Here is a 27,656-nt window from a genome sequence, read left to right on the forward strand (position 1 = left end):
AAGTATATGGATGGGATTACATTCCATAGACTTACAATATGGGCTAGTCGGCAACTTAGTCACTATCATGTCTTTATCTACTGTCTGTCCCCAAGTCGCCCACCCCACACAAGACCAATATGGGCAAAAGTTATAGTCTTTATTTGGGCATCTAGGACTTACATATTTATTTTTACTACTGGGACAAATATATTTATCATTAGACCCATACGTCCTCTCCCATCTAAGATCCCCACATACATTCCACGGCTTTCTACCACTCGATATCGCTTTACACGCATCAAATAGCAGAACACCCGAAGAATGTACGGATTCTAACACCGTCTTATTAATTAGGGTCCCCTGAGGATCTCCATTCCTGAGAGTCAACCAAATTGTACGAGGTTGATACTCTGAACTGAAGCACTTAGGTTCTCCTACTCCTAAATGGCACACACTATAGTCTATATTTAGGTATCTACATCTCGATACATCTCCTTTACACTCGTATTGTGAATGCCAAATTAGGGTTTGGGAAATATGGTTACCTGTTCTCGTAGTCTTAATGCATACCTCACAGCTAGGAGTGTCGGTACCTCTACCTTCCTGAATATAAAAACACATATAAATAAACACTATAAAAAGCACATCTTTCGCCGTCATCCTCAGTCTTCGTCCGTGCGATGGAGCCTCAGCTTCCAGGATGTGAGGGCTGCAGGGAATGGAGTTCTGCTCGTCTTCACAGGTGTCCCTTCGAGACTTTCCTGGCTTATACACTATGTGTTGGTAAGCGGACAGGCTTTATTATGGCCTTCTCACTCACACCTGTAACAATAAAATTTGTAATCCACACGATTCCTCGTTACTCCGACTGAGTAGTGCGTTTTAACCGGATCTTGCAGGGATTCTCTGGGTCTGCTGTAACTTGCCAAGAATCGACTGCTGCTGGTTTAACCCTGGAGTGATGTATCCACGGAGTCACTTCGGCTACTTTTATCGCTGTAGGGGTAGACAAAAGAACAACATAAGGACCTCTCCACTTGGGCCCTAACGGTACATTATTCCACTCTTTAATCCACACTTGATCTCCTGGATGATAACTATGAACAGGGGGATAAATATTCACAGGTAATCTATCTTGTACCCATTTCTGTACCTCCTCCATAGTCTTACCCAACTCTACAACCTGCTGCCGGGTAATTCCTTCTCCCAACTGACTCAAATCCCCCCTTAAGTTACCAAGTACGGGAGGTGGTCGCCCATACATAATTTCAAAAGGAGAGAGGCCCATCCGTCTGGTAGGGGTACTGCGGATTCGCAATAGAGCTATGGGTAAGAGAACGTTCCACTTAAGTTGGGTTTCCTGACACATTTTAGCCAACTGGTTCTTTATAGTTCTATTCATTCTCTCTACCTTACCAGAACTCTGGGGTCTATATGCAGTATGAAGCCTCCACTTTATACTAAGCATATGAGTCAGTTGTTGTAGGCACTGATGAACAAAAGCTGGACCATTGTCCGATCCTATAGAACAGGGTAGTCCATATCGGGGTATTATTTCTCGTAGCAGGAATCTCACAACTTCTCCTGCTTTCTCTGTACGAGTAGGACATGCTTCTACCCAGCCTGAATAGGTGCACACAATTACCAACAGGTAACGATGTCCACCCGATTCAGGCATCACTGTAAAGTCTATTTGTAGATCGGACATGGGGAGTCCCCCCATAAACTGGACTCCTGGTGGCTTTACTGGTCCTTGTCTTGCATTATTTTTAGCACACGTTACACATCTGCGTACAATGGCCTGAGTCAAGTTGGACAATCTTGGTATGTAGAAATGTTTTCTGAGAGATTCTTCAGTACTGTCTCTCCCAGAATGTGTCCCGTTGTGATAATTTTGGACAATTTCTACCGCTAGTGATGCTAGTATGACTATTCTTCCATCTTCTAGCTGATACCACTTGTTCTCCAAATACTTTCCCGGTTCAGTCTTTAACCACTCCTCTTCTTGAGCTGTATAAACTGGAGTCCATTGGGACAGTGGAGTTGGTATAAGAGCAGCTATATGCCCCACATACTCCTGTCTTCCTGATTCAGCAGCACGCTTAGCTGCACTATCTGCCATCCGATTTCCCTTGGTTACATCACCATCTCCTCTCAGATGCGCTCGGCAATGTATGATACCGACTTCTTTCGGCTCCCACACTGCTTCCAATAGTTGTAGGATTTCAGCTGCGTATTTGATTTCTTTGCCTTCTGAATTCAGTAGTCCTCTTTCTTTATACAAAGCTCCGTGGGCATGAGTGGTTAGAAACGCATACTTAGAGTCCGTATAGATATTCACTCTTAAACCTTCAGCCAATTGTAACGCTCGTGTTAGTGCTATTAATTCTGCCTTTTGTGCTGATGTTCCTTTCGCCAGTGGCCGAGCTTCTATCACCTTGTCTATTGTTGTTACTGCATATCCTGCATAGCGGATCCCTTCTTTCACATAACTACTGCCGTCGGTGTAATATTGAACATCGGGGTTCTGGATGGGAAAATCACGAAGATCTGGTCTACTTGAGAATACTTCATCCATTACTTCCAAACAATCATGTTGACTTTCAGTAGGTTGTGGCAAAAGGGTAGCTGGATTTAAGGTATTTACAGTCTCTAAATGCACTCTTGGGTTTTCACACAACATTGCTTGATACTTGGTCATACGGCTGTTACTAAACCAATGATTTCCTTTGTAATCCAACAACGTCTGTACTGCATGTGGGACTCGTACATAAAGTTCTTGACCCAGAGTGAGTTTATCGGCTTCAGCTACTAGCAGGGCGGCTGCAGCTACGGCTCTTAGACAAGGTGGAAGTCCGCTGGCCACTGCATCCAATTGCTTAGACATGTAGGCAACAGGTCTTTGCCATGATCCCAAGTACTGTGTCAATACTCCCACAGCCATTCTTCTTTGCTCGTGTACATATAAGTAGAATGGTCGTGTGTGATCAGGTAGACCTAATGCTGGGGCACTCATCAAAGCCTTCTTCACATCTTCAAATGCCGTTTGCTGTTCTTGGGTCCATAGGAAGGGGTCGTGCTCTGTACCTTTGATAGCTGCGTACAGAGGTTTTGCTAGTATCGCATAGCTGGGAATCCATATCCTACAGAAGCCTGCTGCCCCCAAGAATTCTCGCACTTGTCTTCTATTCTTGGGTATTGGTATTTGGCAGACAGCCTCTTTTCTCTCTGGCCCCATAATTCTTTGACCTTCAGAGATATGGAATCCCAGATACTTGACAGTTGGCAAACACAACTGAGCCTTCTTTCTAGACACCTTGTATCCTGCCTTCCAGAGAATGTGTAGTAGATCGTGCGTTGCTTGCTGACAGATTTCTTTTGTAACTGCTGCTATCAACAAGTCATCTACATATTGTAACAAGACACACTCTCCTGGGATGGACTCGAAATCCAGTAGATCTTGACTTAGGGCTGAACCAAATAGGGTAGGTGAATTTTTAAACCCTTGGGGTAGTCTTGTCCAAGTCATTTGGCGTTTTGAGCCCGTTACAGCGTTCTCCCATTGGAAAGCGAAAATACATTGACTTTCTGCGGCAATTCGGAGGCAAAAGAAGGCATCTTTGAGATCTAAGACTGTGAAGTAAGTAGCCCCGCCCGGAATTAAAGCAAGCAGGTTATATGGATTGGGTACAACTGGATGTATACTAACAACCGCATCATTGACTGCTCTCAAGTCCTGCACAGGTCGATACTCATCTGTACCGGGCTTTTGAACAGGCAGCAATGGGGTGTTCCAGGGGGAAGTACAGAATTTTAGGATACCATACCGTATGAACTTATCCAGATAGGATTAAATGTTCTTCTTAGCCTTCTGCGGGATGTGGTATTGTCTTAGGCTCACTGGATAAACCCCAAGTTTCAGTTCAATTTTTATAGGTGGAATATTGCGGGCCAGTCCTGGTGGGTTGTTCTCTGCCCAAACTCCTGGTATGTTAAACAATGTCTCATCACTCCTAGGGTTTTGGCTAGTCAACACTGTATAAAGTCGCCACTCTTCTTCCTTTGGTACAGATAATGTCATGATACCTGAAGGTCCATTAAACTTTAAAGATGTTGTTCCATTTGGTAGGAACGTAATCTGCGCTTGTAATTTTGATAGCATATCACGTCCCAGCAATTGGACTGGACATTCAGGCATATAAAGGAATTGATGTTTTATTACGTGGCCTCCCAATGTACAGAGTCGACTTTTAAGAACCGGTTTTTCAGCACTTCTTCCAGTTGCTCCTATCACAGTAATAGTCCTTCCAGATGGAGGAGCAACTAGATTAGTCACCACTGAATGTTCAGCACCAGTGTCGATCATGAACGCACTCCTTTTTCCCCCTATTGATACATCGACCATAGGCTCCGCTCGACCAAGGGGGATGGAGCCCGGTCGGTATCAATAGTCCTCCATGACCGTGTCAGCCAATCCTACGAAGTCCCTACCTTCTCTATCGCGGGACCTTTGCGCTGCTGGAATATACCTGTCTTCCCTAACACTTCCTCTGTTCCCATTACTCCCTCTATAACCATTACTCCCTCCGGGGCCTCCTCTACCTCTCGCTCTGCCTCTAAAGTTTACATAACCTGTCCTAGGTCTGTCTCTCTCAGACTGTTCTCTTCGCGGACACTCATTTCTCCAATGCCCTTCTTCCCTACAGTAAGCGCACTGATTTCTACTTAGAGGTTCCTCATTCCACTTACTATCGCCTCTATCTGGGCCCCGTCTATCTACGCCTGCGATCGCTACCGCTAACATATCAGCCTTTTTACGCATCTTGCGCTCTTCCTCCTTCTTGCTTTCTGTTTCCCTATTCATATAAACCTTATTCGCTACCTCCATTAGTTGGGTGATTGACATACCTGCAAACCCTTCTAACTTTTGTAGCTTGCGCTTAATATCTCCGTAAGCTTGGCTGACAAAGGCAGAGTTCACCATTCGGGAATTATCTGCGTCTTCCGGATTAAAGGGGGTATACAAGCGGTATGCCTCCAATAATCGGTCATAAAAGACACTGGGCGCTTCATCGCTTTTCTGAATCACCTCAACTGTCTTCGACATGTTAATAGCTTTCTTTCCTCCGGCTTTCATGCCAGCAATTATAGCGTCTCTATAGGCTCTGAGTTGAACCATATCAGCACCATTTACGTTCCAATCGGGATCGGTGTTGGGATAATGTGTTGCAGCCCATGCTGATGGATTAGCTTGGTTTAAAGTACGGGCTTTATCTTCTAATGCTTTAATGGCTGCTTGATTTATTCTTGTCCTTTCCTCATTGTTAAATAAAGTCATTAATAACTGCTGGCAATCAGCCCATGTCGGGTTATGTGTCTGTACTATTGAGGTGAACAGATCAGTCATAGCTTGTGGTTTCTCGGTATACGAGGAATTGTAGGTCTTCCAGTTTAAAAGGTCGGTTGTAGTAAATGGGACATATACGAAGACAGGGTCAGCGTGTGCCATTTGACCTGCGGCATCGATATAGGCTGACCCGGGATTCAGACGAAGAGGCATCTGATAGTGCTTTAATTGTTGGGCACCGGTCAACTGTCGGGTCTGTATGGGGCTACGTGGAGGGGCGTCAGTCATGGGTTCCGGTCGGGGAGAAATAGGGTATGGGGATGTGGGAGCTTGGTTTTGGGAAAAGGTTGTAAATAGAACACTTCGAGTCGAGCTAGATGAAGCTTGACCGGAAGTCTGAAGTGGCGCCAAATCAGGATATTCGTTTTTAATGGGGGTTGGTTCTGATTCCGGAAGGGGAGATTTAGTACGAGGGGGGGTAGATCCTGTACTGGAGGAGGAAGCGGAAGTGGATGGGGGTAATGAGGGGAGGGCTGCAGGTCTTCCTGCATTTACGTCACTTCCTCTTAACGGAAAGTAAGGGGGCGGCATAGGGATCTCGGACTCAGGGGGCGTGTCCAAAATGGGCCTAACACCAGTCCTAGTGGACGAACAAGTCCTAGCTACCATGAGGCGACATTGCTCCTCGTGGCATGTCCGGAGCCATTTTGGCGAGTCATTTACGGCCTGTCTCCAACAGTCAACATAAGGAAACTGGCCGTAAAGTTCAGGCCTACCTGATACAGCCACGTGTAAGCGCTGTACCAGAGTTGGATCCAAACTGCCACGTGGCAGCCATGCCGCAACCAAAGTAGGCCACTCCCTAGTACACAAAGTGACCAAACGTACAGGAGACATTTTAACCCCAAAATCACAAGTTTTAAATCCCTTTTTAAAATTCTTCACCATACAACCTAAGGGATCCGGGATCGTTGACTGCGACGCACCCATACTTAACAATGGAACGTCGTCGACAACGAATACTATACACACGTACTTATTCAACAGTCACACCCGTTTCCTCTGGCAACAGCACCACGTGGTACGGTTACCAAGTGAAACGTACACAATAACAATAAACACTCAGGGAATTCCCGTACACACACAGCTGTTACACCAGTCACTATATAATCAATATTATGCCCTTTGGCGTAACTATACAGTCACCCACGCTATAATTCTCTATATACGAATTACCCGTCTATAACACACCCCAGTAACATCGTCTTTTACAAATAGCGGTTACAGTACGGTTAGCATAGGTCAAAGCACAAGTTAAGGTCACAATACAATTATTAGTGGTTATGGTGTTAAACATGCAATGGACGACAATGATTAGTACTTATATACAGTGTCAGTAAATATACAGGGTTATGGTACCGTGCACTATGATACAGCAACACACTATTAACACTCTCGCTAGACGGCTGATCTCGCGCTATCTAACAAGATATACACTTTACTAAACAATCGTTAACACATTTACAATTCCCAACTAAACTATTGGCCAGTACCTTGAATGGACTACCTAAAAACAATCTACATACGTTTTGGTTAGCCACACTGCCCAATCACCACATATATAGCGAGCTAGAGGACCGAATTTACACAGACGCCTCTTAGTCGCACTATCAAAAGTCTAGTGGGTTCCAAATTTACACGCCTTCCCACTTAGCCCAGATAGGATGAGAACTAGCGAACCGAATTTACACAGACGCCGCTTAGTCTCCCGGTCCCTCCGACCTAGCGAACAAAATGTACACCCTAGAACGCTAGTCTAGACAAGACACCGGTGTCCGGCTAGGGCTATTTACACCAGAGCCCCGCCTGACTAACAGAACCAAACGGTCTGACTAAAGAGCGTTCGATCGAGCGGTGCGCCTTCGCTCCTTCCCTCCGACAGAGGGGGCAGATACACAGATTCAAAACCCCTTTGGGCCTACCGCACAATCGGTATACCCCTAGTGGGTCCTGCCGTCTAAAACAGCAGTTGTCTTACCTCCTCGTTCCTGAACCTGAGTTCACACTCATCGACGGGGACACCCCAGCACTTCTCACGTAGAGGCCGATGATCTCCTGGACAACAGACCAGTGGCGCCGAGACGAAGGGAGGTCCACGCAGAAGTTCAGGGGTGCAGCCGTAGAGAACGTGGGCAAAGATAGACCGTCTCACGCCTCTGCCTCTCAGCTACCGTTGAACGATGAGCTTCCCGGCCAATGCACCAAATGATACCGGAGAAACTGACGGAAGCCAAGCACAGAGAGATGGACACAGGTTTCTTCAGGAAGGAAGAGATTCTTTATTGGATCACCGATCGGGACTCAGAGGGACTAATGTCACCAAAATACAGCAAGTTCTGAGCCCCGACCAATAGTGCAGGCTCCTTATATAGGCATATAACTCCTCCCATATTAAGCTCCACCCGCACATTCTCTTAACCAATCAACACAAATAAGAATTAACTTCCTGTTTGACCGCATGGCTTGTCCAGCACAATGGAGGAGGGGGAATACTACATCCTGTATTCTTGCACATGCTCCGTACACTACTGATCGTATCTTGCCTCGTGCAACCAACTGATCGATACGTCAGCATATGCACGTACACATGCCACGTGGTAATCTCGGCCTACTAAATTTATTTTTACCGAGATTCCACCACACTCTGAGTCACTCATGTTTGTAAACTTCAAAATCTCTTTCTCCCTTTCCCCAGCCCTTCTGTGAGTCTGTTTCCCAGGCCCCAGCACCTCTGTGTATCTTTCCCCACAGCTCCTCTGTGTGTCTCATTCTCCCCTTTCCAAGCCCCTCTGTGTGTCTCTTGTTTGTCTTCCTCAGCTCCTCTGTGTGTGTGTCTGTTCCCCTTTCTGTCTCTTTCTCTCCACACACCTCCATGTGTCTTTTTATTCCCCAGCCCCTCTGTGTGTCTCAGTAGCCCCCACATGTGTCCCATTAGCCCTCAGCCCTCCATGTATCCTATTAGCCCACCCTCCATGTGCCCCACTAGCCCTCCCTCCCAGCCCTCTGTGTTCCTATAGCGCCCTCCATGAATCCATATACCCTCTCCCAACCCTGTATGTATCTCATTAGCCCTCCCATGTGTCTCAGTAGCTCCCCTGTGTGTCCCATTAGCCTCCCAGCAGCCATGTGTCCCAATAGGCCAGCCCCCATGTCTCCCACTAGCCCCCTCCCAGCCCTCCATGTGTCCCTATACCCCCCCTCCCAGCCCTCCATGTGTCCCTATACCCTCATTCCAGCCCTCCATGTGTCCCATTAGTTCCCCCCAGCCCTCCATGTGTCCCATTAGTTCCCCCCAGCCCTCCATGTGTCCCATTAGTTCCCCCCAGCCCTCCATGTGTCCCATTAGTTCCCCCCAGCCCTCCATGTGTCCCATTAGTTCCCCCCAGCCCTCCATGTGTCCCATTAGTTCCCCCCAGCCCTCCATGTGTCCCATTAGTTCCCCCCAGCCCTCCATGTGTCCCTATACCTCTCTCACAGCCCTCCATGTGTCCCTATACCTCTCTCACAGCCCTCCATGTGTTCCTTTAGCCCCCCTCCCAGCCCTCCATTTGTTCCTTTAGCCCCCCTCCCAGCCCTCCATGTGTTCCTTTAGCCCCCCTCCCAGCCCTCCATGTGTTCCTTTAGCCCCCCTCCCAGCCCTCCATGTGTTCCTTTAGCCCCCCTCCCAGCCCTCCATGTGTTCCTTTAGCCCCCTCCCAGCCCTCCATGTGTTCCTTTAGCCCCCTCCCAGCCCTCCATGTGTTCCTTTAGCCCCCTCCCAGCCCTCCATGTGTTCCTTTAGCCCCCCTCCCAGCCCTCCATGTGTTCCTTTAGCCCCCCTCCCAGCCCTCCATGTGTTCCTTTAGCCCCCTCCCAGCCCTCCATGTGTTCCTTTAGCCCCCTCCCAGCCCTCCATGTGTTCCTTTAGCCCCCCTCCCAGCCCTCCATGTGTTCCTTTAGCCCCCCTCCCAGCCCTCCATGTGTTCCTTTAGCCCCCCTCCCAGCCCTCCATGTGTTCCTTTAGCCCCCCTCCCAGCCCTCCATGTGTTCCTTTAGCCCCCCTCCCAGCCCTCCATGTGTTCCTTTAGCCCCCCTCCCAGCCCTCCATGTGTTCCTTTAGCCCCCCTCCCAGCCCTCCATGTGTTCCTTTAGCCCCCCTTCCCAGCCCTCCATGTGTTCCTTTAGCCCCCCTTCCCAGCCCTCCATGTGTTCCTTTAGCCCCCTCCCAGCCCTCCATGTGTTCCTTTAGCCCCCCTAACAGCCCTCCATGTGTTCCTTTAGCCCCCCTCACAGCCCTCCATGTGTTCCTTTAGCCCCCCTCACAGCCCTCCATGTGTTCCTTTAGCCCCCCTCACAGCCCTCCATGTGTTCCTTTAGCCCCCCTCACAGCCCTCCATGTGTTCCTTTAGCCCCCCTCACAGCCCTCCATGTGTTCCTTTAGCCCCCCTCACAGCCCTCCATGTGTTCCTTTAGCCCCCCTCCCAGCCTTCCATGTGTTCCTTTAACCACCCCAGCCCTCCATGTGTTCCTATAGCCCCCACCCCCGGCCCTCCATGTGTTCCTATAGCCCCCCCCGGCCCTCCATGTGTTCCTATAGCGCCCCCCCCCGGCCCTCCATGTGTTCCTATAGCCCCCCCAGCCCTCCATGTGTTCCTATAGCCCCCCCAGCCCTCCATGTGTCCCTTTAGCCCCCCCAGCCCTCCATGTGTTCCTATAGCCCCCCCAGCCCTCCATGTGTTCCTATAGCCCCCTCCCAGCCCTCCATGTGTTCCTAAAGCCCCCTCCCAGCTCTCCACGTGTCCTTATTCCCCCTTCCCAGCCCTCCACGTGTCCTTATTCCCCCTTCCCAGCCCTCCACGTGTCCTTATTCCCCCTTCCCAGCCCTCCACGTGTCCTTATTCCCCCTTCCCAGCCCTCCACGTGTCCTTATTCCCCCTTCCCAGCCCTCCACGTGTCCTTATTCCCCCTTCCCAGCCCTCCACGTGTCCTTATTCCCCCTTCCCAGCCCTCCACGTGTCCTTATTCCCCCTTCCCAGCCCTCCACGTGTCCTTATTCCCCCTTCCCAGCCCTCCACGTGTCCTTATTCCCCCTTCCCAGCCCTCCACGTGTCCTTATTCCCCCTTCCCAGCCCTCCACGTGTCCTTATTCCCCCTTCCCAGCCCTCCACGTGTCCTTATTCCCCCTTCCCAGCCCTCCACGTGTCCTTATTCCCCCTTCCCAGCCCTCCACGTGTCCTTATTCCCCCTTCCCAGCCCTCCACGTGTCCTTATTCCCCCTTCCCAGCCCTCCACGTGTCCTTATTCCCCCTTCCCAGCCCTCCACGTGTCCTTATTCCCCCTTCCCAGCCCTCCACGTGTCCTTATTCCCCCTTCCCAGCCCTCCACGTGTCCTTATTCCCACTTCCCCCCAGCCCTCCACGTGTCCTTATTCCCACTTCCCCCCAGCCCTCCACGTGTCCTTATTCCCATTTCCCCCCAGCCCTCCACGTGTCCTTATTCCCACTTCCCCCCAGCCCTCCACGTGTCCTTATTCCCACTTCCCCCCAGCCCTCCACGTGTCCTTATTCCCACTTCCCCCCAGCCCTCCACGTGTCCTTATTCCCACTTCCCCCCAGCCCTCCACGTGTCCTTATTCCCACTTCCCCCCAGCCCTCCACGTGTCCTTATTCCCACTTCCCCCCAGCCCTCCACGTGTCCTTATTCCCACTTCCCCCCAGCCCTCCACGTGTCCTTATTCCCACTTCCCCCCCAGCCCTCCACGTGTCCTTATTCCCACTTCCCCCCCAGCCCTCCACGTGTCCTTATTCCCACTTCCCCCCAGCCCTCCACGTGTCCTTATTCCCACTTCCCCCCAGCCCTCCACGTGTCCTTATTCCCACTTCCCCCCAGCCCTCCACGTGTCCTTATTCCCACTTCCCCCCAGCCCTCCACGTGTCCTTATTCCCACTTCCCCCCAGCCCTCCACGTGTCCTTATTCCCACTTCCCCCCAGCCCTCCACGTGTCCTTATTCCCACTTCCCCCCAGCCCTCCACGTGTCCTTATTCCCACTTTCCCCCAGCCATCCACGTGTCCTTATTCCCACTTCCCCCCAGCCCTCCACGTGTCCTTATTCCCACTTCCCCCCAGCCCTCCACGTGTCCTTATTCCCACTTCCCCCCAGCCCTCCACGTGTCCTTATTCCCACTTCCCCCCAGCCCTCCACGTGTCCTTATTCCCACTTCCCCCCAGCCCTCCACGTGTCCTTATTCCCACTTCCCCCCAGCCCTCCACGTGTCCTTATTCCCACTTCCCCCCAGCCCTCCACGTGTCCTTATTCCCACTTCCCCCCAGCCCTCCACGTGTCCTTATTCCCACTTCCCCCCAGCCCTCCACGTGTCCTTATTCCCACTTCCCCCCAGCCCTCCACGTGTCCTTATTCCCACTTCCCCCCAGCCCTCCACGTGTCCTTATTCCCACTTCCCCCCAGCCCTCCACGTGTCCTTATTCCCACTTCCCCCCAGCCCTCCACGTGTCCTTATTCCCACTTCCCCCCAGCCCTCCACGTGTCCTTATTCCCACTTCCCCCCAGCCCTCCACGTGTCCTTATTCCCACTTCCCCCCAGCCCTCCACGTGTCCTTATTCCCACTTCCCCCCAGCCCTCCACGTGTCCTTATTCCCACTTCCCCCCAGCCCTCCACGTGTCCTTATTCCCACTTCCCACCAGCTCTCCCTGTCCTTATTCCCCCTTGCCACCAGCTCTCCCTGTCCTTATTCCCCCTTCCCACCAGCTCTCCCTGTGTCCCATTAGTCCCCCCCCTCAGCTCTCCCTCTGTCCCATTAGTCCCCCCCCTCCAGCTCTCCCTCTGTCCCATTAGTCCCCCCCCCCCTCAGTTCTCCCTGTGTCCCATTAGTTTTTTTTTTTTGTTTTGTTTTTTTTATGAAAATTTAAAAACACACTCATACAACAAACTTTGTTGCTTTTTTTAAGGGATCTAAAAAATAGTTTATTCTTATATCAAGTTTATTTTGGCTGAAACATATCACAGCAATAATAATGGTAGAAGCCACACTCAATCCCAGCAGCCACCTGGTTTGGCTCAGGAGCAGGATCCACAATCCCACAACGGCAAGGCAAAGAAAAAGATTCTCCAGGCACTCAAGGTGTTAAAGCCGCCGGCAGTTTTAATGAAACAAAAATGGGAACAGCAACGTTTCGTCCTGCTAGGAGGTCTTTGTCAAGCTAACACCACAAAGCAAACATGAGTGTGTATGTATAACAAAAAGTGCAAAAAAGGTCAACCAATAATTCACTGAAGCACCAAATAATAATTTACCGAACCACCAAAGAATAACTTTGAAGTTCTTTAGTGCTTCGGTAAGTGTCCTTTTTACAATTTTTTTTTTCTTTTTTACCATTAATTTCATTTCATTTTACTAGATCGTTATATTATTTTTGTCTCTCCCTCCTCTGACACACAGAGGTTAGTCATGGACTATTGCATTTACAGATATTTTGTGTAATTTGTATGATTAGTGTTAATTTCTGATGTTAATGATATTTACTTAAGTGAATTATTGGTTGACCTTTTTTGCATTGTTTGTTATATTTATACACTCATGTTTTCTTTGTGGTGTTAGCTTGACAAAGACCTCCTCTCCTCTTTTTGTTTCACTGCCTGCAGCTTTAACACCTTGAGTACCTGGAGAAACATGTCGCAGCGACCATTATAGTTCTTTAGAATTTGCTCAATATTCAAGAGCTTTCATAGCATTAAATATACAAGTCTAAAGCTACTAAAAGCAAGTTTTCTCTTGCACTTTGTTCTAGGTGATAAATATGATAATTTTTGTCCCAGAGTCTCACATTACGTGGTAAATGTCTGATGAGTCAAGCTGGCCTTTAATATGAGTTATTGTTCTACTTAATGATGGCATACAAACGTATATATTCCTAGATAAAACTCTCTGATGTAGGTTATATGGATATTACATATTGTTGTCTTGTAAGCAAAGTAATACCTGTGTGGTTGCAGGAAGTTTTGTCTTACACTTAAATAATTTATGCGTCCTGCAACCACCCCTTCCCAGTTTAACTGGGACAGTCAGTCCCAGAGTAGCAAGGAAAGTCTAAATCTCGGGAATACCTCTCCTGAATTTCTGCTCTGCATTGTGAATGATCTGTTTTGTGTCTGTCATGCCCTCGCCCGGCCCGACGGTTACCTCCACCGCTCCTTGCTGTCAAACGCCGGACTATGTTGCACCAAAAGACCTTTGACTTGTGCTGCCTGAACCAACCTTTTGCCTGCCTGACCTCGTCTTTGCCTAATCCTGGCCTGTACCTCGCTCTGGACATTCCTAGTTTGTTTTTTTCATATTGAGTTCCATCTGTCTAAACCAGGGGTCGACAACCTGGTACCTACCGCCCACTACTGGGCATTTCAGGGGAGGAATTGGAATAGGTAGGGGGATACACGATAGCAGAGAGTGGAGGACTTGCAGAATAGGAGAAAGAAGTTTATAAAGTTAAAAACATTATAAACATGCATAAAGTAGAAATAAAAAGATAAATGTAAGTAAACGCCCTCCTTTCTAAAAAATATTCTGCACTTGCGCCCAAAAAAATTATCGAAAGCTGGTGAGCAGTAAGGACATTTTTCCATCAAGAAAGATGCATTAGTGGGCGGTATGTAGAAAAAGGTTGACTAGCCCTGGTCTAAACTGTGATTGTGCTTGTGTCTGGGAGTATGTAGTTGTTTGTGTCTGTGTGTGTTTATCTGTGAGTAATGGTCCCCATGGGAGAAGACAGCTTGACACTTGGCCAGGGCCACCAGTTACGATGACTTTGAGATGCCTGCTTTAGAGCATCATGAGTAATGCAAGGCCATCTATGTCACTATCTATGGGAAGAAGATTTTTTTTTTTTTAAAGCTTGTTTGGATTTTAAATGAATAAGGAACACATTATAAGCCAAATTCCACTGAAGCCACTTTTCATTCAGCATGCACCTGTTTGTTTATCTTTAGTGTTTATAAGGTTTAGATTGCAGACCATGTCGACTCTGTTTATAGGTTTTTCAAAAAGATTTACATTGCTTGCTTTGTGCGTTCATAGCCATATATTAAGAGACAATACTCTGGTTATTTTTTTCTGGGTTTATTGTAGTAGTTTTGGAGAATAGTCTGTGAAATGTAATGATTTGACTGATGATAAAGAAGCTCATGACTTTGTTAAATATGTGCTTCATTGGTAAGGTAACATTGAAGTGTTTAAATCTAAGCTATAACACTCCATTTGACCAGGAAACTCCACTTCTTAACAAAGTATAATTAAGGGAGCACTTTGGGTACCATAATCACTACAGCGTCATTTCCTGCATGGAGCCTTAGTCCTGTATCGCTGAGCTAAGCTCAACACAGGGAGTTTCTAGTTCTCATAAAGAAGGTGACTGTTGCCCAGGGAACCCCTGGTAAGTATTCGAATTGAAAACCGTTCGAGTACTTGCATGAAGGGCAAGGCACTCCTGGCACCTTAATCATTACAGGACACTGTAGTAAGTATGGTACTTGGAATGTTCCGTTGAATCCAGATTCATTTTATCTCTCTCTTATAATCTGTTCAACTTTTTATTTTTTATTTTTTATTTTATTCCTGCAGTGGGCAACCTTGAGGATTCAAAGAGGATTTGAACGTCAAAAGAAACTTCGAGCATCCGCTTCCAATGGTAATTAGGAATTCTAAGACTAAATTTTGTGGGAATTTTTTTATTTATTTTTTCTAAAACATATGAAGAGACTAAAACAATTTGCATAGGAGTGATCTGTTGAATGATCTGTTTAATGGGAAAAAACGAACTTGTAAATCTGTTTTCAGACTATTGATTTGATTTTAACCCCTTAAGGACTGAGCCAAATGTACACGTTGTGAACAAAACAAAACCTGGCATTTGCGCTATATGTCTGTCCAACCGTAATTCACCTCTTTCATATTAAATGCACCCACCCTTATTATATATCATTTTATTCAGGGGAAACAGGACTTTCATTTAATATCAAATATTTAGCTATGAAACATAATTTAATATGAAAAAAATGGGAGAAAATAAGAAATTGTTATTTTTTTTAGTTCTACGTGCCATTTTAACTGTCAATGTCATAATACTGTATTGAAATTCGCCAGATTGGTTACGTTGCCTTTGAGACTGTATAGTAGCCCAGGAATTAAATTTACACCCATAATGGCATACCATTTGAAATAGTAGACAACCCAAGGTATTGCAAATGGGGTATGTCCAGTCTTTTTTAGTAGCCAGTTGGTCACAAACACTGGCCAAAGTTAGCGTTGGTATTTTGTTTGTGTGTGAAAAATGCAAAATCATAGGGGTATGCCATCATAGGGGCAATCTGGCGAATTTTAATGTGGAAAAAAATGAAACCCAAGCTTTATATTTGACGCTGTAACTTTTGAAAACACCATAAAACCAGTACATGAGGGGTACTGTTGTACTCGGGAGACTTCGCTGAACACAAATATTGTGTTTCAAAACAGTAAAAAGTATCACAGCAATAATATAGTAAATATAGTGCTAGCACATTAAATTCCCTATACTTTCGGCATGGGTTGTCAGGCAGGTCCTGCTAATTGTAATTAATTAAGATACCTAATTATGTAAAAATATTACATAAATATATATGTAGAATTAATATATGTGTGTGTGTATGTATGTGTGTGTGTGTGTGTGTGTGTGTGTGTATATATATATATATAATATTATTTCGTTCTACGTGTATTTTGATATTAATATATATATATTAGTATCACAATACAGTTAGAACGAAATAACACACATCTATATATTTTTTAATTATTTATTTTTAATTATTTTTTTATTTTTTTACGTATTTACATATTTTTTTTATATTATATATATATATATATATATATATATATATATATATATAGTAAAATACACCTAGACAGTGTGTGTGTGTATATGTGTGTGTGTGTATATATAATATGATCTAAGTATATATTTATTTTTTACACTTACCGTATTTAACTTTTTTTTTAAATCTTTTATTTGATTTCCAGCCAGCAGGGGGACTACCTGTCATTACAGGCAGTCCCCCAGTCCCCCTGCTGGCAATGCAGCAGGCAGCTAACCCGGCCATGTGATTGTGAGGTCCTCGCAAGGACCTCACTCGCACATGGCCGGGAGGGCTGCAGGAGGATGGATGTGACGCGGGGGGTCCCTGGGAGTCCCCCCAACCGCGATCGCCGGTGTGGGATCACCGGCGACCGGGTAAGTAAGAAAAAAACGGATGGCGTACTATTAGTTATTATGCCCTCCGGTTTTAAGGGGTTAAGATCTCTTTAGTAAAACATTTAACCAATAATATTTATTTTTATTATCCAACGGCTAATGGGTACATAAATAGTCACAGATTCTAATAATAGGTTTATTCAAGAGATGTACCGTTACTTAAAATACACTGAACAAAATTAAAAATGCAACACTTTTGTTTTTGCCCCCATTTTTTCATGACCTGAACTCAAAGATCTAAGACTTTTAGACCTTTTTCGAGTGGCCTTTTATTGTGGCCAGCCTAAGGCACACATTTGCAATAATCATGCTGTCTAATCAGTATCTTGATATGCCATACCTGTGAGGTGGATGGATTATCTCGGCAAAGGAGAAGTGCTTACTAACACAGATTTAGACAGATTAGTGAACAATATTTTAGAGAAATGTGCCTTTTGTGTACATAGAAAAAGTCTTAGATCGTTGAGTTCAGCTCATGAAAAATGGGGGCAAAAACAAAAGTGTTGCGTTAATAATTTTGTTAAGTGTAAATACTCCATGCACTGTATACTACCATACTAAATATATAGAACCCTGAAACAATATTGTAATTCATGATTGTGTCTGTCACCTCTGGTTTGAAATACATGTCACCCACAGTCTGCACAAGAGACACATTCACAGGATTATTTAGTAAAGTTCGAATGCAAATTGAATTTTTCAAATTTGGAGCTAGAACAGCTGAATTGAAAACATAGCTGACAAATAATTGACTGAGGAGACACAGAAGCAATGGGGGGGGATTTAAATTTAAATTTACCAGAGTGCTCTGAAAAGTATCTTATTTTTGGTTTCTAAACTTAAACTTTTCGTATTTATTAAATTGTTCTAAACATCTAAAACCTGTCAGCTACTCTCTACGAATATCTCACAATTTTTTGCAATAGTATCCATTTCAGAAGAGACGACAAAATTTAGAGTGGCATTAAAAAAAAAAAAAAAAGTACAACAAAACACTTATTTGATGAAAAAAGTGATGGAAGGATTGAAATATATATCTTCTAAATTTGTTTATTGAAAGAATTTTCAAATTTATCAAAGGTAGCTGTGATCAGACCATAGAACAGATTGAGACGCACAGATCTCCAAATCGGTAAGAAAAGACACACGTCCCAATTGCAGCAGGAGCAAGTAATGTACTTGTTTCGAACCTCCCTAGAAGTCAAACAGTACCTGCCATAGAACTGGAAACCCTGCTGTGGATTACTGCTTATCTGGCATCTTCCTGACATTCTTATGCGTGAACACTAATTTAAAATTCTAATTACTGGAAAAAGTGAAAAGTAAAGGCATGTGGATCATATTGTAACAAAGTCACACTTATGTAGTGACACAAGAGTTACCACTGTTCCCAAAACGTCATTGGGCATTTAATTGGGTGGGTTTTGCACTCTGCATTCAGTACTCTACCCAAAAAGAAGAGTGTTGGCTTTAAAATTACCTCAAACCATGCTGCAGCCTCGGATGCAGAGGGGAAAAAAACGCAAAGATAGAGAGAAGGAATGTAGTGTATGTGGGAGCAGGTTGAACATAGATGGTAGAACGTAAGCAGCGAGAGTAAGGGGGTGTCCTTCCTGGGACTGTTTGTTTAATTTCTCTGGCCCTATTTGCCTTAAATTAGACTCCGATTAGAATGTAACATCATGTGGAGTTTAGGATGTCCTGAGTGATCTGGCTAGGTTCCCCACATTTATCACCCATACCACATCCAGACATTTTCCTAGTTACTGCAAGAGGGCCCAGAAATTGTCTGATTCTGTGGACAAGATCCGTTGGGTCCAGATCATCATATATGTCTGGGATCTCCCCTCTGCCTGTAGGGTGAGCTCCTCCAAGGATTTTTTTTATATACAACTCAATTTAGTGTAATACCAGTTTCACGAAACCTTGTACGGTTTAACCCCCCAGTTGCCTCTAGCAGAATTTTCAGATTCAGGCGGTCAGCATTCATCTGACGCTCTCATCTAATACGTGACTCTCCATGTACTAAAATGGCTTGCAAAAGATACGTTTCTTTCCAAGCCAGTTTATTGAGTGGGGAGTCACTGAATCAAGAGCACCTCTGCCTGGCGGCTCTCTGCACTTCCTCAATCTGAAAAATCTGGAGACAACCATTTTGAGAATGGTATTTCCCCTTGAGGTAAAAGTACCCCAAGGACCTCCTGGCACCATAACTTAATTTAGTTCAAGTTGTTTTGGTGCCTGGACTCTGGAGTATCCCTTTAAGATGGCTCCGTGTAGAAACAAGGATAAAGAGAAATTACGAGCAATTCTAAATGAATATTCTGAGTGAAAATAAAACTTCTCTTTATTTTAAATTCCAACTCACGCGCTTTGTAGTTAATCATTCTTGATAATTACTGAATGAGATCCGTGAAGAAAGTCACATATTTAGACAATACAGCAAGATGAAATCAAGACTTGTGGAAAGTCATTACATTTTCCGTCTTTAATTTGAGCTATTTTTTCCATGATGATTAATTTATTTGAGGTAACAAACCTATTTGTGTCTATGGCTATTGGACCATGTACACAATTGTTATTGGTAGCAAGTGTAAATTTTTAATAGCTTCATTTTAAAATACAAAAGTGTCTGGTCACAGCAAGTTGAAAGTGACTGCTCACACATGAGGGAGTTTTCATGTAATGTCTGTTTTAGAGAGCATTGTGTCACATTGTGTCATGTTTTACTGTTTAGTAAATAAACTCTTGCTTATTTTGGAGGGAAAAAATGGTATGTCCAAATGTTGATTCATGAACTTCCCATTGCTAATTTATTTCTAATAAGTAAGAAGCAGTCAGCAGGCTATTGAGCCAATACTATTGATGCTATACAGATCCAATAATAGAATATTTCTTTGGGCTGAATATTTCCCAGTCTGCAAGTTGGAGGGACAAATATGCCGTAACCGTGGAGTGGTTGGACAGGGCGAGATCAGGTCTGACTCAAGCTGTGAGATCACCTGGGGAAGTACCATTTATTACAGGGGGAAGACATGGGTAATGTTGAGGTGGCTTATGATGAAAAAACAAGGGGAAGGAAGATAGTACAATAATCTTACTCCTGAGCGGGGGTTAACCCCTAGTGCAACGAAATGCACTATAAAACTAAACAATAAGGAAGGGAGACAGGAGAAGGGACAGGATAAATGATAGTGTCCTGCAGAGTGGTAGTTGCCTCGTTATAGAGGGGTGACCTTAGGATAGGTTGGGCTCGGGGAGATCACAAAAGAGTTTCTTGCTTGCAATGTTATCAGTAAATATTTGCTGCTATTAGCGGCCAGTAGCTTGTAGCCTTTACAAATAACCAGGTTTACAACTTAATGCAAATGTATTTTATTTTTTTGCCTCTTGCTAATTACAGCTACTTCTGCAGATACCAGAGCCTTAGAAAAGCATACCTACCATGATCACTTTATCCTGTGTGGTAAATGGCACACAACATTCTTATTGCCAATTTTGTTAGCCTATCGCTAATTAGTTACTTCTACAGTTCCCGGTGCCAATTGAAAATATAGCTAGGTGACCTACAATCCAACTGTAACATGATATGTAATGTAGACAGTTTTGCATAAACACTGTCATTAGACTTGCCAGTAAGCAATTCAATTCAGACAGTTTTCTGGGTTCTGATAAACATGACTTGCTGGTTTGCTCATATTACAAAAGCATGGGGAACACATTTTGTTTCGACCCAGGGTTTGGGAACCATTGCCCTAATGGTATACATAATAACTATGAATAAAATATTAGATCATGGGATACATTCCCCACTCAGTTTGCACAGTCTGCCTTTTAATATTTTCTACGCCACCAATGCAGACAAGGGTGTAACTAGGAATCACAGGGCCCCCATTATGCTCTCACCGATACACATACACTGAAATACACTAACTGACATGACACATTGTCATTGGCGCACGCACACTGTTTAACTAACATACACTTTCATTGACACACACACACTATAAAATATACAATATTCTTAGTGGTACATAACCAGGGGAGGGCTGGCAGCCTTAGGCCTGGGGGGCAAAACCAGTCAAGTGGCCCATTGCGCCACCAAATCAGTTCACCATCCATGCCCACCTTTTCCTGGTTTTATAACGGATATTGATGTTATGCTAATCAGTAGCTCTTTGCCATACCCGCTCGTTCACGGCTCTGACTTTCAATGTTGTCAGAGCACAGGGTGAGAATCTCTGAGCCTGTGCTCCGACTAACTAACTGAGCACCGGAACCACGAGGGAGAGGATATAATCTGACTGCACCTACTGCTGGTGCGCACCAGTGGACCACCAGCGAATCGTTTAAATATTAAATATGCTGGTGTACCCAACTTGTGAGCTGTGTTGGCCGCCGGGTGCCTCTGTTGTCATGGCACCCTGCGTGACCGCACAGCTTGCCCACCCCAACGGCTGGCCCTGCTGACACACACTGACGTTACTACTTAGACATCCCTCAATATTAATACAGACCTCAGAGTAAACACCAATAAACTGTGGAAACAGAGCTGATTCCCCAAAATTTATAAAGGTTTGCTTAGAGAATTTATTGTAAGATTAAATCATGCCTCCTCCTCTCTATCCCCCATTCGCTGCTCTGTAGGCTGGGAGGAAGTGAAGAGTAATGACAGTCTCCCAGCACAACGCCACCTGTGGCTGCATGGGGAACAGCTGTTTAACCCCTTAAGGACTGGACTTTTTTTGCGATGTTGTACATTTGCGACCAGGCATCTTTTTACACTTTTGTGGTGTTTGTGTTTAGCTGTAATTTTCCGCTCTCTCATTTACTGTTCCTATACAAATTATATATTGTTTTTTTCAGGACAAAAGGGGCTTTCTTTACATACCATTATTTATATAATCTCATGTAATTTTTTTTTTTTAAATTCTTTATTTTTTCTGTGCAGAGCATAACATTACGCTTGTGAAAGCCACGACAGCTGTGACAAGCCAGACAGTGACAGTGTTAAACATCTTTGTGGCATACATTAGACAGCACAATTTTATAATAAAATGAAAATAACATGCTTCAACATTTTAGTGAGATATGCTAGCTTACATGTAACAGGAAATGCATCTCCCTATTGCTCATTACCAGTAGTGTAGCAGGCTATGCATCAAAGGTTATGTGTATAAAAGGAGGATAGGCTAGACATGTCTACAACAGCTGAAATAATATGTAAAACAACGAGATTGACCAACTTTCAGGTTTCAAGTCTGCCCTGGCAGTGCTATCAGTATTAGAGAAATAAATGTTGATACATCACTGTTAGTACATTTAGCCATCTATAGGTTTCGATCACAGGTTTAAACTATAGGGTTGCTTAAAATAAAACAGGCTTAGACGCGTCGGGTATAGGAATTCCAAGGAGGTCTAATTAGCAGGTAAAACAATATATGTTAGGCTTACTGACTACATTGCTATAATTGGCCTTAATAACACTGGATGCCGGTGGATTAAGCTATCCAGGAGACTTACAACAGTAGGGGTACATCAGTCCACTGGTACCTGCTTCACTCTATTGAGGCTGAGGTAAGTTAGGCTGGTATTTGAGGAGTCAGGTGAGGAGCGCCTCAGTGAGTGAGTTAGGTTTGCAAAACAAAAAGTAAAGGGGAAAGGAAACTGAGTCCTCGGCAGTCCAGTGGTGCTCATGACCATCTTGCAGGTAGGAGCAGCAGGTATCCCTGCGAAATAACAGGTAGGTATGGGATACTTGCAGTTAGTCCGCCTTAGGCCCTCAGCCTATGCCAGTCCTTGAGGCTCGCCGCCCAGTAGCAGGAATCCGCTCGGCAATATGCTGTGGCCAAGCGGTCTCGATGGGGTGTCGCAGGGAGCATAATAGCCGGACAGATTTGATGGTGTGAGGCTGTGCCGTTCTCCGAGTTACTGTGCGGGTCTGCATATGCTGGGTTGTGCTTTGGTGGTCGGAGGGGTCAGGTTCCTCTGAGTGAGGAGTGCGTCGGGCGGAGTCGATTGTGTCGGTCCGGTAGACGCAGGGCCGTCTGCTATTTGCGGGGGAGGAAGATGTCGTCCGCACTCGCCGTTTCGATCCCCGGTTTCTTTTCTGACCTGAGACAGCTCCAGTGGCTGGGGGTAAGTATCTGCCTAGTCGGCGCCGAGTCACCGGTCGTATCCATACCGCCATTGCGCATATTGCTGCGTGGAGGGACCGGCCTCTGAAATGGAGTTTGGTCCATAAATGATTGCTGAGCCGTTCAAGGAATACCCCAATGCTTTCGGGTGGCTTATTAAGGGAGCGGTTTGGCGCCGTTCGTGCTTTGGCCGCCATCTTGATTGAACCTTTGTAGTTCTGGTTTGTCTCCTGTTTCGTCGCTTTTTGGGGCTGTGTAGGGGGGGTAATCGTCCCCTGCGAGGACCGGGATATCCCCCGCCGGTCCAGAGGGGGGGGCAGCGGGGCAGTCGTTTGGTTGCGCTTGGGAGCAGGTCCTAAGCCGGGGGATCGGCCGCCTCCCCCAGGCCTCGGGCTCCGCTCTAGTTTAGGCCGCATGGTCGGAACTTGTGCTCGCAGTGTGAAGCGGTGCAAGTCGGGTGTCAGTTTGTTCCCGGTAAGGTCCTGGACCTGTTGTTGGGTCCCGTGCGGTGCCGGCATCTTTAATGTAGCCGGGATTGCCAAGTTTCTGCCCGTTTTTGCTGGAGCTCTCATAGAGCACGTCCTGCCATGTTGGCTGTCAGGCCCCGCCCCCTAATCTCATGTAATTTAATTTTAAAAAAATGAAAAAATATGATGAAAAATTGAAAAAAATACATGTTTTTTGACTTTTATGTGAAAAATCTTTTACTCATCTACAAAAGCGAATGAAAAAAACTGCTAAATAGATTCAAAATTTTGTCCTGAGTTTAAAAATACCCAGTGTTTACATGCTTTTTGCTATTTTTTTGCATGTTATAGGGCTATAAGTACATGTAGGATATTGCGGTTTCAAAACATACATTTTTAAAATGTATCAATAGTGACATTGTAACACTATTATCTGTCATAAATCGCTGAATAACACCCCACATGTACATATTTTTTTTAAAGCAGACAACCCAGGGTATTCAATATGGGGTATGTCCAGACTTTTTTAGTAGCCACTTAGTCGCAAACACTGGCCAAAGTTAGCGTTCATATTTGTTTGTGTGTGAAAAAAGTAAAAAACTAAATTGAACGCTAATTTTGGCCAGTGTTTGTGACTAAGTGGTTACTAAAAAAGACTGGACATACCCCATTTGCAATACCTTGGGTTGTCTTCTTTTGCAAATGGTATGCCATCATGGGGGTAATTCTCATTCCTGGGCTACCATACGCTCTCAAAGGCAACGTAACCAACCTGGCCATTTTCAATGTAAAAATATTTGACCCATATATTTGACCCTGTAACTTTCAAAAACGCTATAAAACCTGTACATGGGGGGTACTTTTATACTCAGGAGACTTTGCTGAACACAAACATTAGTGTTTCAAAACTGGAAAATGTATCACAACAATTATATCATCGGTAAAAGTGCTGTTTGTGTGTGAAAAATGCAAAAAAAGTCACTTTCACTGACAATATCATCGCTGTGATATGTTTTACTGTTTTGAATCACTAATATTTGTGTTCAGCAAAGTCTCCCGAGTAAAACAGTACCCCCCATGTACAGGTTTTAGGGTGTCGTAGAACGTTACAGGGTAAAATACAGTGCTAGCAAATTAAATTCTCTGCAATTTCGGCGTGGGTTGGCAGGCAGGTCCCTCAAATTGCAATTAATAAAATTACTTAATTAGGTAAAAATATTACATAAATACGCACGTAGAATTTAAATATATATGCATATTTATATATTTGAAGTCTACATGTATATTTATATAATTATTTATGTAATTTTGTATATGGACATATGAATAGTTCGTATTCTTTTTATTTATTTATATATACATAGATATATATACAATTTCATTCTAAGTGTATTTTGATATAAATATATATATATTAATATCAAAATACAGTTAGAATAAAATTTCGTATAGATATATAATTTTTTTTAAAATTTTTATTATTATTTTTATTTTTTTAATTTAATTTAATTTACTTATTATTTGTATTTTATAATAATATATATATACAATATATATAGTTATTATATATATTATATATATATATGTGTGTAATTTAATAATACGTGTATTTTTATATTAATATATGTACATATTAATATAAAAATAAACTTAGCATGACATTATATATATGATATATAGACATATATTATATAGGTATAATATATGTCTATATATCATATATATATATATATATATATACACATATATAATATTTTTTTTTTTATTCACTATAACTTTAATTTTTTTTGGATTTTACACTGGCAGGGAGACTGCCTGTCAGCACAGACAGTCCCCCTGCAGGCAGATACTTGGACACCTATTGTGACCATGTGGTCGCCCTGTTGGGCGATCACATGGCCACAGGGGTCCTAATCCGCCATGGGGAGACTGTCTGGGCTGCAGGCAGTCTCCCCACAACTGGAGCAACGCCGATCGCCGCCGGGGGAACGACGGCGATCGGGTAAGTACCTCTTAAATTTAGGACGGTTCAGGACCGTCGTCGGTCGGCAACGCAAAAATGCCGATGACGGTCCTGAACCGTCTAGCGTCGTTAAGGGGTTAATGTAATGCTTGCAGGACGGCTAGCTGCCGCAGAGCCTCTTTGTTTCCGTCTCTGCAAAGGGCTCCAGGAACTGCTTGTTGTGAGTGTGAGCCACTGTAAATTAGGGGCAGAGGGCACTTGCACTGCGGTCAAGATGGGTCTGGGCAGAAGGAGAGTGCAGTGCAATCAGTGCACTCCCCTCCTGTGTGTCGCCAGTACACTGGTGCACCTGCCCAGGATCAGAGCCGGTGCAAGGATTTTTGCCGCCCTAGACAAAATATAAATTTGCCGGCCCCCCATGTGTCATCACAATGCCCCACCCATATGATCTGCCATATGAACTAACACCAGTGCTGCACACACTGTGTGTTTACATTAAAAAGCCTGCAGGGACCAGCTATAGACACCACAACCACTTCATTAAGCTATAGTGTCCCTTTAATGTGAGGTAAATTATAGATTAGTGTCACTAATAATATACTAGATTGTCTACTTACAATTAGATGAGGATGATGATGGGCTGCAGTTTGGCTCCACTGATCTGGTGTAGAACAGGATCTCTGGAGGCTGTTTGCAACTGTGGTCACAAAATTCAATGTTCTGGGAGAATTAGAAGCAGCTCCATTTTTTGGGCTCAAGGTCTGGGCCCCAGGGCCTGACGGTGGGTATGCCCATAAGTCCACTTATATGTTCCACCCACCCATGAGTTCGCTCACAGGGAGTGGAGTGTGTAGGGGATGTGTTATGTGTTATTGTAGAGGATCTAATATGTGTGCTTATGGTATGTAGTGTATAGGGATACCAGTTTGTGCAGGTGATGCAGTGTGTTTGTGTGTAGTGGAAGCAGCGTGTATTTGTGTATAAGGGATGTATTATGTGTTTCTGGTTGTGTGTAAGGGATGCATTGTGTGAATCTGTGTTTGTATGCGTAAGGGATGCAAGGTGTGTGTCTGTATGTGTGTGCATTGAGTGTAAGAGATGCATTGTGTTTCTGTGTGTATGTAAGAAAAGCAGTGTGTGTGTGTTTGCATTGTCTGTTTCTGTGTATGTGTGCAAAGGATGCATTGTTTTTGTGTGTAAGGGTTGCATTGTGTGTGTGTGTAATGGATGCATTGTGTGTTTCTCTGTGTGTAATGGATGCATTGTGTGTTTCTCTGTGTGTAATGGATGCATTGTGTGTTTCTCTGTGTGTAAGGGAAGCATGTTGTGTTTCTGTGTGTATAGGGATGCATTGTGTGTTTCTGTGTATGTATAGGGATGCATTGTGTGTTTCTGTGTATGTATAGGGATGCATTGTGTGTGTGTGTGTGTGTGTGTGCGCATAGTGTGAAAGAGCTCCCTGTCTTGCCCCCTGTCCTATAGAGCTGTCCCTTCTGTCCCTTAGAGCTTCTTAACCCTCCTACTTCTTACTCCCCCTTCTTCTTCTTACATCCCCCCTTCTTCTTACATCCCCCTTCTTCTTACATCCCCCTTCTTCTTATCCCCCCTCTTCTTCTTACTCCCCCCTCTTCTTCTTACTCCCCCCTCTTCTTCTTACTCCCCCCCTCTTCTTCTTACTCCCCCCCTCTTCTTCTTACTCCCCCCCTCTTCTTCTTACTCCCCCCCTTCTTCTTACTCCCCCCTCTTCTTCTTACTCCCCCCTCTTCTTCTGACTCCCCCTCTTCTTCTGACTCCCCCTCTTCTTCTTACTTCCCCCTCTTCTTCTTACTTCCCCCTCTTCTTCTTACTTCCCCCTCTTCTTCTTACTTCCCCCTCTTCTTCTTACTTCCCCCTCTTCTTCTTACTTCCCCCTCTTCTTCTTACTCCCCCTCTTCTTCTTACTCCCCCTCTTCTTCTTACTCCCCCTCTTCTTCTTACTCCCCCTCTTCTTCTTACTCCCCCTCTCCTTCTTACTCCCCACTCTTCTTACTCCCCACTCTTTTTCTTACTCCCCCTTCTTCTTACTCCCCTTCCCCCTCTTCTTCTTACTCCCCCCCTCTTCTTCTTCTTACCCCCCTCTTTTTCTTATCTCCCCTCCTTCTTACTCCCCCCTCTTCTTACTCAACCCCTTATTTTTCTTATCTCCCCTCCTTCTTACTCCTCCCTCCCCCTCTTCTTATTCCCCCTCTCCCTCTTCTTCCCCCCTTTTTCTTATCTCCCCTCCTTCTTACTGCACCCTCTTCTTACTCCCCCTCCCCCTCTACTTATTCCCCCTCTCCCTCTACTTATCCCCCCTCTCCCTCTACTTATTCCCCCTCTCCCTCTTCTTACTCCCCCTCCCTCTCTTCTTCTTACTCCCCCTCCCTCTCTTCTTCTTACTC

At 44.9% G+C, this 27,656-nt stretch overlaps 1 protein-coding gene across 1 annotated transcript in view; it reads left to right on the plus strand.

Annotated features, from left to right (window-relative positions):
• The window catches only part of GPAT3 (glycerol-3-phosphate acyltransferase 3), a 103,892-nt gene that overhangs the window by 9,264 nt on the left and 66,972 nt on the right, over nucleotides 1-27,656 (plus strand). Inside the window, exon 2 of the mRNA XM_063458751.1 lies at nucleotides 15,004-15,070. Coding sequence (XP_063314821.1) covers nucleotides 15,004-15,070 — 67 coding nt within the window. The remainder of the gene's footprint in view (nucleotides 1-15,003; nucleotides 15,071-27,656) is intronic.

This window comes from Pelobates fuscus, chromosome 6 (assembly GCF_036172605.1).
Source record: "Pelobates fuscus isolate aPelFus1 chromosome 6, aPelFus1.pri, whole genome shotgun sequence".
Taxonomy (NCBI): domain Eukaryota; kingdom Metazoa; phylum Chordata; class Amphibia; order Anura; family Pelobatidae; genus Pelobates; species Pelobates fuscus.